This window comes from Oncorhynchus nerka, linkage group LG9a (assembly GCF_034236695.1).
Source record: "Oncorhynchus nerka isolate Pitt River linkage group LG9a, Oner_Uvic_2.0, whole genome shotgun sequence".
Lineage (NCBI taxonomy): Eukaryota > Metazoa > Chordata > Actinopteri > Salmoniformes > Salmonidae > Oncorhynchus > Oncorhynchus nerka.
In genome coordinates, this window is record NC_088404.1 from 62401440 (window position 1) to 62421727 (window position 20288).

At 40.6% G+C, this 20288-nt stretch overlaps 1 protein-coding gene across 3 annotated transcripts; it reads right to left on the bottom strand.

Moving 5' to 3' along the window:
- Positions 1 to 508: 508 nt before the first annotated feature.
- uevld (UEV and lactate/malate dehyrogenase domains) lies at positions 509 to 19948 on the bottom strand. Of its 3 annotated transcripts, none has more exons than XM_029668823.2 (12): positions 19716 to 19907; positions 19319 to 19403; positions 19145 to 19210; positions 18704 to 18867; positions 15173 to 15314; positions 8449 to 8543; positions 7897 to 8002; positions 5578 to 5748; positions 5226 to 5390; positions 4223 to 4313; positions 1918 to 2041; positions 509 to 1247 (listed from the first exon to the last, which is right to left on the bottom strand). In XM_029668823.2, the coding sequence occupies exons 1-12, from the start codon at positions 19755 to 19757 to the stop codon at positions 1083 to 1085; spliced, it is 1416 nt and encodes a 471-aa protein (XP_029524683.1). In that variant the 5' UTR covers positions 19758 to 19907; the 3' UTR covers positions 509 to 1082. The 3 variants fall into 3 exon arrangements, with proteins under 3 accessions (XP_029524683.1, XP_029524684.1, XP_029524685.1); XM_029668825.2 differs by lacking the exon at positions 509 to 1247 and adding an exon at positions 1254 to 1418 and having other exon boundaries at positions 19716 to 19948; XM_029668824.2 differs by lacking the exon at positions 19319 to 19403 and having other exon boundaries at positions 19716 to 19908.
- Positions 19949 to 20288: the final 340 nt, after the last annotated feature.

The window sequence follows — 20288 nt, forward strand, 5'->3', positions numbered from 1 at the left end:
GACATTTAAGGTGAAAATATATATTTTTTACATCCAAAAGAGACAGTTAAAGGGTTAATAAACATACAAATCTTTACTTTAGTATGTAATAGCATTTAATCTCCAGCAGTTAGTGTATGTACAACACCAGGTTTCAAAGTTTAACACACACTGCAGGTAGTTTAGCAAGGCATAGTTAACAGAAGGCACTTTATAAAACCATTTAACACAGTGAAAAACAGCATAAGACAGTAAAGTAAGGCCATTAAGCTTAGGTCATGTTCATTATGGCACACAATCGAAAAAAGGTTTTCCATCGGAAAAGTCAAACGTTTCTTATTGGACAAGTCCAGGTAGTCCCTCCATGTTCCGTTTGGTGCCTAAAGAACACGACCCAGGTTTATCCCTCTACCAAAACACATACATTTCAACAACAAGCCACACCTTTACTGTGGTTAGGGGATGTGGAGTGCAAAGAGCACTGTACAAATGTGCATAACAACGTAATAGTAATGACACCAAGTCAATATTTGGTCAATTAAGATGTTAATTTTTATTTCCTTCTCTAAAAAGTCCAGGAATGATTGGCATACAGAAATATAGCATTGGAGTGCTGTAAATAAGATGTTAAATATATAATAAAGACATCTTTCTGATTCCTTTGCATACAATTTTCTTCATAAATAATGAACGGTTACCTTCACCATTCAACCAGATTACATTTTATTTTGGAAAACTACGAAAAAGTAAAATCTTTCATCACTTGAACTTGACCCTTTCTCGTCATCTATGCCAGTGTGTGCAGGCTTTGGTTCCAACCCAGCTCTAACAACAGATTCCACTAAACAAAATCTTGACAATTAGTAGATTAGCTGAATCCGATGAATTAGTACAGGGCTGGTGCAAAAACCTGCCTTCCAGGTCTAAGACCTGGTTTCCCAAAAGCATCTTAAGGCTTAGAACCATAGGATCCTATTGTTCTAAGATTAACCTAGCCTTAAGATGCTTTTAGGAAACAGGGCCCAGGACTGAAGAACGCTGATCGGCTGATGGCCTCATCAGTCAGATTGATTGGCTGTGTTGTGCTGCCCGGGGCAAGGGCATCATATCCTTAGCTGTGAGAGGAGGGCACAGAGCGACGTGACGCTCTCCCTCAGTCTGGCGTCCTCTTCCTGTCCCAGGGACACGCCGGCTAGACGGGTTGAACCCGACACCCCCAGGACACAGGGTAGGCTGAGGAACACCTCCGCACCGATACCACCCCAGCCCTGAAACACACACGGGGAGAAACTCAATAGCATACTCCTCTTGCTCTCTTTCCTTACCTCCTTCTCAAAACCAATTGGAGGAGAAGGTCAGCGAGGACGAACCTCTGGCTCTCATATCCAATGGGTTTTGAGAAGGAGACAAGAAGGACAGGAGGAGTATGCAATTGAGATCTTCCCAGGGAAACGGATACAAAACTTAACACAGGTACAGGATGCACAAGATGAGAAACATGACAGCAGTGCATTTTGGTCAGAAAACCCTCTATATACACATCGACTTGAGCTGAGGTGTATATAGTAAAGTGTGGTTTCTCGAGGGATCTAGATTGTATGCAACAACAAAAAAACGCTTTTTATACATTTTGCAATGGAAAGCAAAAATAAGCTTTTCTCATTGGACAAGCCCAGGTAGTCCCTCCCCGTTTCAGTCAGTCTGTGTGTAACTGATGTGAAATAGCTAGCTAGTTAGCGGGGTGCGCGTTTCAATCAGTGACGTTTCGCTCTGAGACCTTGAAGTAGTTGTTCCCCTTGCTCTGCAAGGGCCGCGGCATTTGGGAAGCGATGGATAACGATGCTTCGAGGGTGGCTGTTGTCTGTGTGTGCAGAGGGTCCCTGGTTCGGGGCGGGGAGAGGGACGGAAGCAATACTGCTACATGTGCAGCTGTGTTACCTGTGCCAGTGTGGAGACAGAGTGAGTCTTCCTCTGGTCCACCAGGATACTGTGGGTGATGTCAGCGATAGACAGACCCACAGACCAGGAGCGTTGGCCACGGCCCTTCAGCATCTCAAACGCCCTGCACAAAACAGGAAACTGGTCAATTCGGTTAGAGTAGGAAAGTATTCACACCCCTTGACTTTTTCCCACTTCGTTGATACACAGTGGGATTAAAATAGATTTAATTTCTTTTCAACACAAAATACTCTGTCAAAGTGAAAGAGAAATTCTAACATATAATTTAAATCATGAAAAATAAAACACTTATCTCTATTAGATACGTATTCAACCCCCCGATTCAATACATGTTAGAATCACCTTTGGTAGCGATTACAGATGTAAGTCTTTAAGAGCTTTCCACACCTGGATAGTGCAACATTTGTCCATTATTTTCAAATTGGTTGTTGATCATTGCAAAACAGCCATTTAAGTCTTGCCATAGATTTAAGCCAATATAAGTCAAAACGAACTCTGCCACTGAGGAACATTCAACACTTTTGCTAAGCAACTCCAATGGCCTTGTGTTTTAGGTTATTGTCCTGCTGAAAGGTGAATTCATCTCCCAATGTTTATTTATTTTACCTTTATTTAACTAGGCAAGTCAGTTAAGAACAAATTCTTATTTTCAATGACGGCCTAGGAACAGTGGGTTAACTGCCTGTTCAGGGGAAGAACGACAGATGTGTACCTTGTCAGCTCGGGGATTTGAACTTGCAACCTTTCGGTTACTAGTCCAATGCTCTAACCACTCGCCTACCGCCCGAAAAAACGGCTGGTGGAAAGGAGACTGAACCAGGTTCTTCTCTAGGATTTTGCCTGTGCTTAGCTCTATTACGTTTATTTTTATCCTGAAACTCCCCAGTCCTTAACGATTACAAGCATACCCATAACATGATGCATCCACCACTATGCTTGAAAATATGGAGTGGTACTCAGTAATGTGTTTTATTGGATTTGTGTGTGTTTTGGATTTGACTCAAACATACCAGTTTGTATTCAGGACAAAACGTGAATTGCGTTACCTCATTTTTTGAAGTATTACTTTAGTGCCTTGTTGTAAACAGAATGCATGTTTTGGAAAATTGTATTCTGTACAGGCTTCCTTATTTTCACTATCAATTATGATAGCATTGTGGAGTAACTACAATGTTGTTGATCCATCAGTTGTTTTCGCCAATCACAGCCATTCAACTCTAACGGTTTTAAAGTCACCATTGGACTCATGGTGAAATCCCTGAGCGGTTTCCTTCCTCTCTGGCAACTGAGTTAGGAAGAACGCCTGTAATTACTGGGTGTACTGATACACCATCCAAAGTGATATTTAATGCCTGTTTTTTAAAATCTTGGTTTCATCAGAGAATCTTGTTTCTCCTGGTCTGAGACCTTTAGGTGCCTTTTGCCAAACTCCAAGTGGGCTGTCATGTGCCGTTGACTGAGGAGTGGCTTCCTTCTGGCCACTACCATACAGTCCTGATTGGTGGAGTGCTGCAGAGATGGCTGTCCTTCTGGAAGGTTCTCCCATCTCCACAGAGGAACACTGGAGATCTATCAGAGTTACCATTGGGTTCTTGTTTTGGTACCCTTTCCCAGATCTCTGCCTCGACACAATCCTGTCTCGGAGCTCTACGGACAATTCCATCAACCTCGTGGCTTGGTTTTTGCTCTAATATGCACTGTCAACTATGGGACCTTATATAGACAGGTGTGTGCCTTTCCAAATCATGTCCAATCAATTTAATTTACTACAGGTGGACTCCAATCAAGTTGTAGAAACATCTCAAGAATGATCAATGGAAACAGGATGCAACTGAGCTCAATTTTGAGTCTCATAGCAAAGGGTCTGAATACTTATGTAAAAACCTGTTTTCGCTTTGTCATTATGGGGTACTGTGTGTAGATTGAGGGGAAAAAGATGTTTCATCCATTTTATAATAAGGCTGTAACGTAACAAAATGTGGAAAAAGTCAACGGATCTGAATAGTTTACAAATGTACTGTATAGGGGAACAATGTGCAGTATTAGAATACAGTTGCACTCTGCCCTAGACACTGATACGAGGTCCGCTATATCATTGTTCCGTCTTCTTTTTTATATTAAGATTGGGTGAGCTGATCCTAGATCTGTGCCTGCGGGCAACATGTATCCGGAACACCTTCAGTCAGTGTGATGCCATTTTGGGTCATAGTCACCCTAGTCTCCGGGGAAAGTTCTTGGCAGTGCTCTGAGGGATAAAGACCTCGTTGTTGTTTTTGTTACTTACCTGTCTAACAGAGGTTTGGTAGCTTTGGATCTGGGTGCGATCTCTGGATGTTGGTGGCTAGCCCCCATCAAAATGTTACTCAACACAGGGACTGCAACACAAAAACAGATTGTGAGTGTTATAGAAATCCCATTAATATCCAGAGATATTGCATTAAATGGCTCCTGTGCTCCACAGAGAGTAATAACAAACATTCACTTCACCCACAACATCAGATACTGCAAGTAGATACTGTCTTGGTAGTTTGGTATGCAATGTTTCCCCTATATTCATTTAGCGGCAGTAGGCCACTGCTTCTAAATAGTTTCCACCAATCCCATGAAAAAGATTACAAAAAAATCTCCTGGGGAGATCCAGGGTGGAAAAATGTTTTCAGTGCAATATGCAGAAATGGAGGAGCAATTTCCTGGTAGCTAAAATTCCAATAGTTCGCCTAATTTCAGTTTGTGACAATACAAGCAATGTGTAGAGAATCATTTTACCATCTAAACCACTGAAATATATTTTCAGTTGTTTATAGTTGGCGTACAAAACCGAAAGTAAAAGATGCAAAAACGAAACATAGAAATAGCGCACATAGAACAGATTTACAATTTCTTAGACTTGCTTTCAATGAGAATGACAGACCTACACCTAAAATGTCTGAATTTGGTCAGGTTGTCCAAAAAGTGACATAATGCAGTTAGAAATTACTAAAACCACAAAGTATGTAGAAATGATAATGTAGCTAAATATCTATATTTTTACAAGATCATTTTGAGCACTAACAATGACCAAAATAAAACTAGACAGTCAGGGAGAATCTAGCATAAGAATACAGCATAAGCCTTGGCAAAATGTGTACAAATTAGCTTTAAAAAAACACGAAATGTTGTCACTGCGGCCAAGAGTAGGGCCTCTAACATTTGGTCGGAAACCATGCCTTCTGGGCATGCCAAGCCACCCCCCATGCTAACTTTGCCACCACTACTGAAAGAAATCTTCAGACCTGTCTCCATCTTACCCTTGTTGTCTGAGAGTTCTCCTATGACCCAGGCCTGTTTGTGTGTGTTGAGACTGATGTCCAGGATGTGACAGAGACGTTCAGAGTCCAGGTTACACCCCGCCCCGATCACCCTGGATGGTGGCAGGCCGCTCTGTCTCCACGCCACATGGGCCATGATGTCCACTGTCAGAGATATTAGAACAGAGGGTTTATGAAATTTTCGCAGATATTTTTTGTGGACAGTAAATCATACACCAATGCCAATATGAGATTTGATCACAATTTTTCTGTATTTCCTATGACACTTCTAGTTCAGTGACTTCTGCTGCTTTTGACTGGTAGGTGTGTGTGTGTGTGTGTGTGTTCGGACCTGGCTGCGAGGCAATGAGCAGCACAGCGTTGGGGCTAAGGCGGACCAGGCCTGGGATAATGCCCCGGTACATGTCCACGTTGGTCTGGACCACGCTCACGTATGACTGCTCGTTGCTCCACGCGTTCGCCGTCACCACGATCACACTGGAGTCGGCAGACGCCGACAGGTCTATCATTGGAAAACAAACGGTTCTTCAACAAAAGTGGAGTATCTTAAGGCCCCATTGTAACACACGTTTTTTGGGAAAGTGGTAGCCCCCGCGTTGATAGTCATCCCTTTAACAAACATCCCTTTAATAAACATCCCTTTAATAAACATCCCTTTTGAAGAAGGACCTGCACACTCCAACATACAGTGGCTTGTGAAAGTATTCACCCCCCTTGGCATTTTTCCTATTTTGTTGCCTTACAACCTGGAATTAAAATAGATTTTTGGGGGGTTTTATCATTTGATTTACACAACCTACCACTTTGAAGATGCAAAATAAGAAAAAGAAAAACAAGAAATTAGACAATAAAAAACAGAACACCTGAGCGTGCATAACTATTCACCCCCCAAAAGTCAATACTTTGTGGAGCCACCTTTTGCAGCAATTACAGCTACAAGTCTCTTGGGGTATGTCTCTATAAGTTTGGCACATCTAGCCACTGGGAGTTTTGCCCATTATCCAAGGCAAAACTGCTCCAGCTCCTACAAGTTGGATGGGTTCTGCTGGTGTATAGATATCTTCACGTCATACCATAGATTCTCAATTGGATTGACATCTGGGCTTTGACTAGGCCATTCCAAGACATCTACATGTTTCTCCTTAAACCACTTGAATGTTGCTTTAGCAGTATGCTTAGGGTCATTGTCCTGCTGGAAGGTGAACCTCCGTCCCAGTCTCAAATCTCTGGAAGACTGAAACAGGTTTCCCTCAATAATGTATCTGTACTTAGTGCCATCCATCATTCCTTAAATTCTGACCAGTTTCTCAGCCCCTGCTGATGAAAAACATCCCCACAGCATGATGCTGCCACCACCAAGCTTCACTGTGGGGATGGTGTTCATGGGGTGATGAGAGGTGTTGGGTTTGCATAGCATTTTCATAGCATAACATTTTCCTTGATGGCCAAAAAGTTCAATTTTAGTCTCATCTGACCAGAGTACCTTCTTCCATATGTTTGGGGAATCTCCCACATGCCTTTTGGCATTTTTTTCTTGGCTTTTTTCTGGCCACTCTTCCGTAAAGCTCTGTGGAGTGTACGGCTTAAGTGGTCCTATGGACAGATACTCCAAACTCTGCTGTGGAGCTTTGCAGCTCCTTCAGGGTTATCTTTGGTTTCTTTGTTGCCTCTGATTAATTCCCTCCTTGCCTGGTCCGTGAGTTTTGGTGGGCAGGCCTCTCTTGGCAGATTTGGCGTGATGCCATATTCTTTCCATTTTTTAATAATGGATTTAAATGGTGCTCTGTGGGATGTTTCAGATATTTTTATAACCCAATCCTGATCTGTCCACAACTTTGTTCCTGACCTGTTTGGAGAGCTCCTTGGTCTTCATGGAGCCCATTGCTTAGTGGTGTTGTAGACTCTGGGGCCTTTCCGAACAGGTTTATATATACTGAGATCATGTGACAGATCATGTGACACTTAGATTGCACACAGGTGGACTTTATTTAAATAATTATGTGACTTCTGAAGGTAATTGGTTGCACCAGATCTTAATTATAGCAAAGGGGGTGAATACATATGCACGCACCACTTTTTTTTTCTTTTTTTTTACACAATACAATTTTCAGTCACATATTTGGCAAACTGTGTTATAAATCATTTCTTATTTTTATAAAGTGATTTGAGCTTTAAAATTAAAACATCAGTCCTAAAATGGTTTATGTCAAGCCTACAATGAACACCACACATTGGCTATTGTAGGGGATATCATAGAAGTCAACACCTATATCCATGTGGAAATGTTATGGCATTTTCTCAATAAGGTTTTGTTGATAGGCCACTCTGATAGGACTACATTATGCTCAAATAACAACAATAGCCTATTGATCACTGTGAAACTAATTTAAAGCAGGTGGAGCCTGTGTTCATAATTAATGCGTGCTGGAAGTTGCACAGAATGCTCGCAATATTTAAGTTCCCGCTCACAAGACCTGAAATTTGCTCAGTGCCAATTTTTGGGAAGGGAACGCTAGATATAAATCAGTGGTCCAAACTAGTGACTATATACTTAGGCTGAGGTTTAGATGAATAGGTCAGGCTTAGTTTACAGTTCACTGCTGCTTTACTGGGTAAAAGTAGTGTCTAAATAAGTTTATAGGAGATGTACCTTTAGATACCTCCACCTTCGGTAAGTTGAAAATCTCTAGATCCATGCTACCACCTTTGGTGGAGCTCTCAGCTACGTCAATGAAGACTAGTCTATCCACTTTACCCTATAAAGCAAAGAGAGAGAGAACATAATATGTGAACTCTTCACTGTTATGAAGGATACATGGGATAGAAATGGTGATCAATACTCAAAACACATCCTTTAGACACAACAGTGATTAAGAAAGGCTTGTTACATCAATGTACCTGGGTCGTGTTAATATGGCACCAAAAGTAAGAAAAAGACAAACAGGGCGACCTATAATTGTTTGTCAAGTAGGTTTAAATACATTTCACTTAAAAAAAAATCAGCCTTTGATTCTGCTTTGTGACAAAATGTGCAATCTTTTGGAGGGAGGGCAAAGTGCAGACTGATAAGTACTACATGGACTTGTCCAATAAGAAACACAAATTTCAATTTCTCGTCACAAAAGGTTTCCTGTTGCATGTCCTAATGAACACGACCCAGTTTTAACATTTGAGTGTCAAAGCAAAAAAAAGGCAGTCATACTTTTGCCAAAATGCTCATCACTGATGCCATTCCCAAGTCTCCGCCCCCAATGACTGTGACTTTGTTGATTAAATGATCATGATGCTGTACTCCACCTGTGATAGGAGGACATGGTTTGAGTTAGAGCCAGGGGTGTTAACGTCAGGTGAAATGTTTAGCTTTCAGAATGCTGCAAACAGAAAGTTACTAAACAGAGATTACGCTTTTCCCAGTTCTACATGACAGACAAATCAGATATGTTCTAAATTATAACATTTCAATCTAAACATTCTGCAATTTAACACATCATCACTAGAGAAAGCTGGCTTGGCTATTGATGGCAAACTATCAGACCCAGCCACAGCTTAATCTGGAGTTTGCGTTGTCGGTTTCTGGTGAATATCAAAACGCTAATTTGTAGGTGACAGGATTCATTGAATGAAGAAATACACTTTGGAAAGAATTGTAATATAAAGTAGTCATGTGTTATCCTCTGGGCCCAAATATAGCCTTATCTTTTTAAACCCAATGAACCATTCAGCAAGTGGCATTCTGGCAGTATATGTCCAGAAAGTCTGGTTTCCCAGACACAGATTAAACCTAATACTGGTCTGAAAAGCATGCTCAATGGAGAATCTCTATTGAAAGTTGTTTTAAACCCAGGGCCCATATTCACAAAGCTTCTCAGAAAAAGGTTCTAGGGATCCTGTTAAAAAACAACAAAACGTTTTTTCTCGCAGCTCAGAGGAGGTTTTAGGATGAGGTTAAGACACTGTTCAGACAAAGAGTAAAATCAAGTCATAAAAAGTTTCTCAGCTCGTTATCATGACAGTTTGAGGTACAGCAAAAGATAGTGAAGCTCGTTGACATTGTTGCAAATGATGGAGAATAATAATAATAATAATAATAATAATAATGATGAGGAAACACGCTTTCGACAAAAGGTTTGATATATAATTTTCACGACACGATCACTTTGCCAAGTCTGAATTTCTGCCTAATGTTGTCATCCAAAACCTTTTTTTAACCAATTCGGATGTGGATTTTTGATCATATAACTGTTATAGCAAACACACTCGTCACTTTATCAACTCAAATCGATCAAGTCACTTCCCGATAATGTTGCATAAAACGTTTGAAAGGTCAATCATTTTTATCTAACATGAAGCTCTAGATGTCTTAAATGGCCCAATTCTTATAGGCATACCCAATAAGGGATAATTTTATTATGTGATATTGCGCTCAAAGAGATAACATGTCGGTTAATTAAATAATCTAAAGACAAATGTGTTTATTTATTACCATAGTGGTTATAATTATTTAGGCATATCATGTGAAGTAGGCCTCATGTGAAATCATTGTCAAAAGCACAAGAGATACTGTTGCATGTAGGTAGATTATTTATGGATTGGTCATATACACTACCGGTCAAAAGTTTTAGAACACCTACTCATTCAAGGGTTTTTCTTTATTTTTTACTATTTTCTACATTGTAGACTAATAGTGAAGACATCAAAACTACGAAATAACACACATGGAATCATGTAAGTAAGCAAAAAAGTGTTAAATAATAATAATATTTTTTATTTTAGATTCTTCTAAGTAGCCACCCTTTGCACACTCTTGACATTCTCTCAACCAGCTTCACCTGGATTGCTTTTCCAACAGTCTTGAAGGACTTCCCACATATGTTGAGCACTTGTTGGCTGCTTTTCCTTCACTCTGCGGTCCGACATCCCAAACCATCTCAATTTGGTTGAGGTCGGGGGATTGTGGAGGCCAGGTCATCTGACGCAGCACTCCATCACTCTCATTCTTGGTAAAATAGCCCTTACACAGCCTGGAGGTGTGTTGGGTAATTGTCCGGTTGAAAAATAAATGATAGTCCCAATAAGCGCAAACCAGATGGGATGGCATTTCGCTCCAGAATGCTGTGGTAGATATGCTGGTTAAGAGTGCCTTGAATTCTAAATAAATCAGACAGTGTCACCAGCAAAGCACCCCCACACCATAACTTCTCACCCATGCTTTACGGTTGGAAATACACATGCGGAGATCAACCGTTCTCCCACACCGCGTCTCACAAAGACACGGCGGTTGGAACCAAAAATGTCCAAGTTGGACTCCAGACCAAAGGACACATTTCCACCAGTCTAATGTCCATTGCTCGTGTTTCTTGGCACAAGCAAGTCTCTTATTATTATTGGTGTCCTTTAGTAGTGGTTTCTTTGCAGCAATTTGAACATGAAGGCCTGATTCACAGTCTCCTCTGAACAGTTGATGTTGAGATGTGTCTGTTACTTGAACTCTGTGAAGCATTTATTTGGGCTGCAATTTCTGAGGCTGGTAACTCTAAAAGAACTTATCCTCTGCAGCAGAGGTAACTCTGGGTCTTCCATTCCTGTGGCAGTCCTCATTAGAGCTAGTTCCATCATAGCGCTTGATGGTTTTTGCGACTGCACTTAAAAAATGTATTTCACCTTTATTTAACCAGGTAGAACAGTTGCGAACAAGTTCTCATTTACAACTGCGACCTGGCCAAGATAAAGTAAAGCAGTGTGACAAAAAACAACAGAGTTACACATAGGATAAACAAAAGTACAGTCAATAACACAATAGAAAAATCTATACACAGTGTGTGCAAATGGAGTAAGAAGGTCAGGCAATAAATAGGCATAGTAACGAAGTAATTACAATTTAGCAAATTAACACTGGAGTGATAGATGTGCAGATGAAGATGTGCAAGTAGAAAACTGGTGTGCAAAAGAGCAAAAAAGTCAACAAAAACAATATGGGTATGAGGTAGATAGTTGGATGGGCTCTTTACAGATGGGCTATGTACAGCTGCAGCGATCAGGTCGCAGTGGTGGGTGGTATATAGGGTTTTGGTGAAAAAACGGATGGCACTGTGATAGACTGCATCCAATTTGCTGAGTAGAGTGTTGGAGGCTATTTTGTAAATGACATCACCGAAGTCGAGGATCGGTAGGATAGTCAGTTTTATGAGGGTATGTTTGGCAGCGTGAGTGAAGGAGGCTTTGTTGCGAAATAGGAAGTCGATTCTAGATTTAATTTTGGATTGGAGATGCTTAATATGAGACTGGAAGGAGAGTTTACAGTCTAGCCAGACACCTAGGTATTTGTAGTTGGGTTAGTCAGAACCGTCCAGAGTGGTGATGCTAGTCGGGCGGGCACATATATCACTTCAGTGTTAATTTGCTACAGCGTCCCAGAATTTCTGTTTGAAAAAGCGGGCCTTTGCTTTCCTAACTGACTGTGTATTGGATCCTGACTTCCCTGAAAAGTTGCATATCGCGGGGACTATTCGATGCTAGTGCAATATGCCACAGGATGTTTTTGTGCTGGTTGAGGGCAGTCAGGCCTGGAATGAACCAAGGACTATATCTGTTCTCAGTTCTACATTTTTTGAAAGGGGCATGCTTATTTAAGATGGTGAGGAAATTACTTTTAAAGAACAAACGGGCATCCTCAACTGACGGGATGAGGTCAATATCCTTCCAGGATACCAGGATACCTGGGCCAGGCCCGCTCGCAACAGTGTTTTAGGTGTTTCAAGAAACGTTCAAAGTTCTTGACATTATCCAGATTGGCTGTCATTTCTCTTCGCTTATTTGAGACGTTCTTGCCATAATATGGACTTGGTCTTTTACCAAATAGGATTTTCTTCTGTATACCCCCCTACCTTGTCACAAAACAACCGGCTGGTTCAAATGCATTAAAGGAATTACATTTCACAAATGAACTTAACCTCTCTTGGGTAGGGGGCAGTATTTTGACGTCCGAATGAAAAGTGTGCCCAAAGTAAACTGCCTGTTACTCAGACCCAGAAGCTAGGATATGCATATAATTGGTAGATTTGGATAGAAAACACTCTAAATTATGTCTGTGAGTATATCAGAACTGATATGGCAGGCGAAACCCTGATGACAAACCATCCCCCCAAAAATATTCAGCCTACCACTATTTACAATGGCTATTGTCCCACCTGCCCATAAGAAGTTAACAAGGCACATCTGTTAATTGAAATGCATTCCAGGTGACTACCTCATGAAGCTGGTTGAGAAAATACCAAGAGTGTGCAAAGCTGTCATCAAGGCAAAGGGTGGCTACTTTGAAGAATCTCAAATATATTTTGATTAGTTTAACACTTTTTTGGTTACTTCATAGTTTATGTCTTCATTATTATTCTACATTGTAGAAAATAGTAAAAAGAAAAGAAAAACCCTTGAAATGAGTAGGTGTTCTAAAATTTTTGACCGGTAGTGTGGAAATATCAAAACAACTCCAAAGCAATTTCATGTGTAACAGGAACCACTGACTCACTAGCTTTTTTATTATAAGACACCACTTAAACTCTGACGCCCTCTGGTGGCATTTTGTAAACTACGGATAATATTGTATACTACATTTCAGAAACAATGCGACTACTACAGAGCCCAAAATAGAGCATGCCAAAAAAAAAATGAAATGTTTGTTTTTTCAGGAGGGGTCCCACTAATTTTCCCCATGTTGGGGAATAAGATATTTTTAAGTCTAGGTTTGAAATAAAATATGTCTCCAATTACTGTTCCAAAATGATTGAAAATATATATTTTCCATAGAAAGCAGTGTTTTAAAAGCGCAGGCCTTGTGCAACGCAACATTAATATAGTTGTGTTTTTATTAGTTTTCATTTAAATTATTTAAAATATTTTATTCAGTTTTGTTTCAGTTTTCAGATCCACTTTACAATAGTTTATTTAGTTAAAGGTTTTATAAAAACACATCTATATTATTTCGTTTTAGTTTTGGTGTTGGACTAAATGTTGCCAATATGTGGGAGGTTAGGAGCCATTTAGTTGCTGTATAGTTAGTGTTTTTTGGATGTCACTTCTTGACACTGTGGGCAGCAGGCATAAGGTGATTGGCCTGGTCATTGGTTAGGTTTAAAAGGTAGACTCAGGGAGATGGTGTATATGCACAAAGTAAACAGTAGTAGTGGGTCAATTTCCACAACAACCAGGAGTGTTAAAGCGCAAGGCTAAACTTCAGGGGCTGGTTTTACAGACACAGTCGTGTAGTCTTTCAATCAAGATTCTCCGTTGAGCATGCTTTTTAGTCCAAGACTAGGCTTAATCTGTGTCCAGGACACCATCCCTATATCAAAACTTTTTACCTTTGCAACATTTAATCTGTTTTGGTCCCCTAGCTATTATGTTGTAGCTGTGTGAAGTGCACCCGAGCACATGCACAGATACTCTGTGTGACTGTGTGAGAACAAAGTCTTGTATTGTGCTAATCTCAATGGGCGTATACGAGCGGATTGTTTTGTCAAGTCTCCCTTAAAACTGTGTTGCATTCTGGGGATAAAAATTGTCCGACTTGCACCTACCTACATGTCGACTGCATGAACTTTACAAAAATCATGTGATCAAAAGGTCATGACATTTTGACTGCAGTCCACTGTACACTAGTTTTCATGTAGCAGACAAGATTAGCTAAGAATTGCGTGGCATTATTTTATAGTATTAAGAATACAATTGAACAAAGCAGAATAAAATAGAAAGGATATTTTCTCCAAACGATTTGAAAAAGTGCACACATGCTGTGATGAGCGGTTAACAAAGAAATAGGTACTCCTATATACTTAAGAGTTAAATGTAACTTTAGTTATTCTACAAACTTTGGGCTACATGTTTTGATTTTTAATACATTGATGATGTGACTAATGATGATTTGAAAAGAGAGTTCTGCTTTGTTTTTTGCGCAGGCTATACACTTCATCAGTCTCAAATTTCACGGCAGCATCCCCTTTGTGGCCATAATGCACCCTAAAAAAAATCCATGCTTTTGCTGCCAGTGGCCATTGTGCCCGAAGTGCTGTGTTGTGCCCTTCTCCCTGAGTGCTGCTTGCTCCGAAGCACCTCTCACTCACATGGCTCTCCATCACGTAATCGGGTCTTTCTCACAGGCTACAAGCGAAGACAGACACATCGGGGACCCAACTGCACACATCCTTATCCAATTCCGATGGGATTATTGAAGATATTCGAAGAACATTTACTTTTCGTCAGCCAACAAGATGAGTAGGCCTAATGAACTGCAAAAGCACTAGCCTATGTCAATCTACTATCCCCCATAGTACAAAAGTTGACCTATTCTATTCTGTGCAAGTAATAAATATTCCAAACATAGTCTGGGTCAGTTGTGGGATGTGATAGGATCCAAATGAATACAACCACGAGCATAAAACCCCCCCGCTGCAGAGCAAAATGTTTAGTTTAAAATTGATAAACTATTTGGCTATTTATTTACATTATAAGTGTACAAGGCAGTAGGATATATACGCAAATGTTCCATTAGCGGGAAAACACCATCAAAAGTGACCGCAAATGTGATTATGCATGTAATGATTTTATTATAAAGATTAAGAGTGAAAATTATGCCAGTTAGGCTTTACACCCCTTGTAAAGAAGTGGCTTAATGCGCTTAATTTTCTTTTGATATTGCCAGCAGTAAGATTTGAGTTCCCGGTACCGGGTCCAAAAACAACCACTCAGAGTTTAACAGGTACTGGTTAGGACAGCTCACGAGGTGTCCTAAGAACTAGGCTTAAGATACCAACATCAAACCAACCATATGTGCAGAATTAGCCCATTTTGGAAATGCTGGATTCGCCACTGCTCTTAAACCATTTAATCTGTGTCCGGCAAACCAGGCAATTAAATCTAGTCTATATACCCACCTTCATTGATCTTCAGGTTGGAAACGAAGGCCAGCAGCACATTGGGGTCTCTGTTGTCTCCTGTGGACTTGGTGCCCAGCGGAGGCTCCTCCTCAAACTGGGAGATCATCTCAGCCAGGAGACCTACTACAGACGACTTGGGCTGAAGAGGAAGACACACAGCTTAACAATGGGAGAGAGAGGATGCGTCAATGTCATAGTCAATGACATGAGAATTTACTCCATCAAAAATGCTTCATCAAAGAATGAATAACATGACACTCGCACAAATTTGCTACATTTGAGGTGGAGCTGAAAAATGAAAGTCACACTCGTCGTGACTTCCATATGTATTGTCCATACTACATCTTTTCTTGATTCCTCACATCCTCTCCTTTCTCAAAACACATTGGTGAAGAAGCCCAGAGGGCAGAGACCTTTTACATTATCCTCCAGTAAGGTAGAGAAGGATTTTGTTACATTGCAGCCTTACTCTAAAATTGCTGAATTTTTTTTTCTTAATCTACACACAAAACCCCAGAATGATGAAGTGAAAACAGGTTTAGACATTTTTGCAAATGTATTACAAATAAAAAACAGAAATACCTTATTTATATAGTATTCAGACCCTTTGCTATGAATGAGACTCGAAATTGAGCTCCGGTGCATCCTGTTTTCCATTGATCATCCTTGATGTTTCTACAACTTGATTGGAGTCCACCTGTGGTAAATTCAATTGATTGGACATGATTTGGAAAGGCACACACTTGTCTATATAAAGGTCCCCACAGCTGACAGTGCATGTCAGAGAAATGTAGAGCCCCGAGACAGGATTGTGTCGAGGCACAGATCTGGGGAAGGGTACCAAAACATTTCTGCAACATTTGAGGTCCCCAAGAACACAGTGGCCTCCATCATTCTTAAATGGAAGTTTGGAACCAACAAGACTCTTCCTAGTGTTTTCCGCCCGGCCAAACTGAGCAATCGGGAAACAAGAGCCTTGGTCCAAGAACCCGATGGTCACTCTGACAGAGCTCCAGAGTTCCTCTGTGGAGATGGGATAACCTTCCAGAAGGACAACCATCTCTGTAGCACTCCAACAATCAGGCCTTAATGGTAAAGGGGCCAAACGGAAGCCACTCCTCAGTAAAAAAGGCACCTAAAGGACTCTGACCATGAGAAACAATATGCTCTAGTCTGATGATACCAAGATTGAACTTTTGTCCTGAATGCCAAGCGTCACGTCTAGAGGAAACCAGGCACCTCTCATCACCTGGCCAATACCATCCCTACGGTGAAGCATGGTGGTGCCAGCATCATGATGTGGGGATATTTTTCAGTGGCAGGGACTGAGAGACTAGCCAGGACTGAGGGAAAGATGAACGGAGCAAAGTACAGAGAGATCCTTAATGAAAACCTGCTTCACAGCGCTCAGGACCTCAGACTGGGGCGAAGGTTCACCTTCCAACTGGATCATGACCCTAAATAGCACACAGCCAAGACAACACAGGAGTGGCTTTGGGACAAGTCTCTGAATGTCCTCGAGCGGCCCAGCCAGCGCCGGACTTGAACCCGATCCAACATCTCTGGAGAGACTTGAAAATAGCTGTGCAGCGACGCTCCCCATCCAACCTTACAGAGCTTGAGAGGATCTGCAGAGAATAATGGGTGAAACTCCCCAAATACAGGTATGCCAAGCTTTGTAGCGTCATACCCAAGAAGACTCCAGGCTGTAATTGTTGCAAAAGGTGCTTCAACAAAGTACTGAGTAAAGGGTCTTAATACGTATGTAAATGTGTTTTTATTTTTTATAAATTTGCCAAACATTTTAACCTGTTTTTGCTTTGTCGTTATGGGTTATTGTCTGTAGATTGATGAGGGGGGAAACTATTTAATCCATTTTAGAATAAGGCTAACGTAACAAAAGTGAAGGGGTCTGAATACTTTCCGAATGCACCGTACATGCAATAGTATCTCTTGCGCTTTTGATAATGATTTCACAAGGCCTATTTCACATGATATGCACATGATATGCCCTAAATACCTACATCATGTTATTTAAAGTAAGGCATTTGGAGCGCAACAATCACATTCTACAAATGTGTCTAAATTGGGCAATTGAAGGCATCTAGGGCTTATGTTAACTTATACTGAACAAAAATATAAAAACGAAACAATTAAAATGTTTACTGTTTCTGTTCATATAAGGAAATCAGTCAATTGAAATGGAATTTATTAGGCCCTAATGTATGGATTTTTCATGACTGGGCAGGGGCGCAGCTATGACCATCCATTTGGGCGCCAGGCCCAGCCAATGAGAATGAGTTTTTCCTCACAAAAGGGCTTTATTACAGACCAAAATACTCCTCAGTTTCATCAGCTGTCCGGTTGGCTGGTCTCAGACAATCCTGCAGGTGAAGAAGCCAGATGTGGAGGTCCAGGGCTGGTGTGATTACACGTGGTCTGCGGTTGTGAGGCCGGTTGGACATTACTGCCAAATTCTCTAAAACAGCATTAGAGGCGGCTTATGGTAGAGAAATTAACATTAAATTCTCTGGCAACAGCTCTGTTGGACATTCCTCATAACTTAACATCTGTGGCATTGTGTTGTGCCTCACAATTGCACATTTTAGAGTGGCCTTTTAGTGTCACCAGCACAAGGTGCACCTTTGTAATGATCATGCTGTTTAATCAGTTTCTTGATATGCCACCCGTCAGGTGGATGGATTATCTTGGCAAAGGAGAAATGCTCACTAACAGGGATGTAAACAAATTTGCACACGAAATTTGAGCTAAAAAAGCTTTTTGTGCATACGGAAAATGTCTGCAATATTTTATTTTAGCTCATGAAACATGGGACCAAAATTTTACATGTTGCATTTATATTTTGGTTCAGTATAGATTGTGTTCGATGAAAATTAGATCTTTCAAACGTTGTATGCAACGTTATCGGCAAGTGACTTGATGCCTACAGTTGTAAAGCGATTTAGAATTGTTAAAACGGGAGTGAAGAGTGTGTTGATAATAATGGCAATTATTGTAAAAATTATTTTAACATCCATCAGAATTGGTTAAAGGTTATGCATGCCAACATATAACATACTATATAATTAAGAGTAGGCAATGTGATCGTGATAGTCAGGCGAAAATTATATCAAATTTTTATTGCAACATTTGATGTACAGTAATTTACCGTGGTTGTCTGAAGCAACACCTGCTATGGTATTCACAGCTGCCAATGCCTCATCGCGATTAGTGTATTCAATATCTTGCGGTCCCTCAAACTGTTGTGATTACCAGCTGAGAAACTTTTATGAGTTTATTTTACTCCTGGCTCAGAGTTTGTATGGGCAGTGTCTTATCATCCTAAAACCTACTCTGAGCTGGGAGTTTGTCTTAGAACAAGTTTTAAAACAGAATTCCTATGATCTTTTCAGAGATGCTTGGTGGATACGGGCCCAGGTCTTGGTTAGCATGGATTGCCTTTCCGTCAAGAGAAACAACAGTGATCAACTCTCACAGATGTATCTGTGTAGTAGAGCCTCTTCTTACATGGTCCCAATTGTGGAGGCTGGGGAGGTAGATGCGTCCTCTGGCGTCCACGTGCTTCCCCTCCCTGATGACCATGTTGGTGGTAGGTCTCAGCAAGCAGATAGGGGGGGTGAAGGGGAAGGAGTCCATCAGCCACAGCAGGATGGGCAGGTTGTATGAACGGCCTGGGAATTATACAGCATGGAATACAGAACTTACTGTACATTAACAGTAAAGCCATCTAACTTTGATAACATTTGATAAGCATTGAGCATTGTTCAGCTACAATCAGTTAGTACTTGGGTTGACAATAACAGTGGTAGTGTTGAACCTGGGTAGTGGATGGAGAAACTCAATAAACGCAGTTCACGCTAGATACTTTTTGCATTAGGGTTTAACGATTTACCCACGGCATTCATTAGGCCTTTGCCCATACACTTTAACATGTTAGATAAGACTCACCTTCATATTTCACCGGTATGTTGCCAATCAACTTCAGCAGATCTTTTTGGGTGCCGTCACTGAAAGCTTAGAAGAAACGGGCGATTTTTTTTTAATGGCTAGCTACAGGAACAGTCTGTCCAATCAAACTCTTCACAGGGCCATTATGTGATCATTCGGATGAAGCCAACGTACTGTATGTGCCAGCTACTGGTTTCATCGCGGGATGAATCCGGTGAACTTTCTGCAGCTCCTCAATAGCAACATCACGAAACTTGTACTGATATAATAATAAAAAAATATGACATGTTGCGATGTAGTTGCCTAGTTAGCTAGCTAGATACAGAACAATGTTAAGTAATGACAATGAAATGGAGACAACTGAATTTCATGGAAACGTCACTTGTGGTTTATTTACTTCAGACTTCCTTTAGGGGCCTGAACAGCCTGCAATAAAGCTGGTTTAATCGGTAGTTAGCTGATCAAATTGACAATAGTATGAGTAACGTTAGGGGGTATTTAAACAAACACTAGCCAGCTAGTCACACAAAACGAACTAAGATAGAAAGAAGGATAGAACTTTGACACAAACCCTTGACAGTATCTTCTGTATTGCTTCCGGGCTGAAATCCATGGTTTACCATCTGTTGATTAATAATGTGTAGTGAAGGAATACGGTTCTGTGATCTGAAGCAGCCCAAATTAGCTTTAAATAACTAGACAGCAAAACACAAACTTCCGCATTGTAAAAAGGGGCGTTATTACCATGTACGGAAAGCCGAAAGGAAGTTCTATCTCAGCACCTTAATTACATTTTTCAGAACAGTAATCTGAAGCAAAGCTTTCAACATTGTAATTTAAATCTACAACCAGTCTGTTTGTGTGAAGAATCAAAGATGAATACCTTCGTTTCAGTTAACCTATTATTAGAGGAAGCATATGTTTAAAAGTGACTATTTTTTTGTAATCGATATTGTGATAATTCCGAGCAGCTCACCTACATCTTCATATCATCAGAATGAGAAATATCTCGTGTTTGAATATAAATAATATATGCATGGTCATGGACAACACTCATTTTGCCTATAACATTGTCAAATTGGTGAAAGATTCATACAATATTCACTATTCCTTTCAATAGTGTTTTCCACCACATTGAGAGATT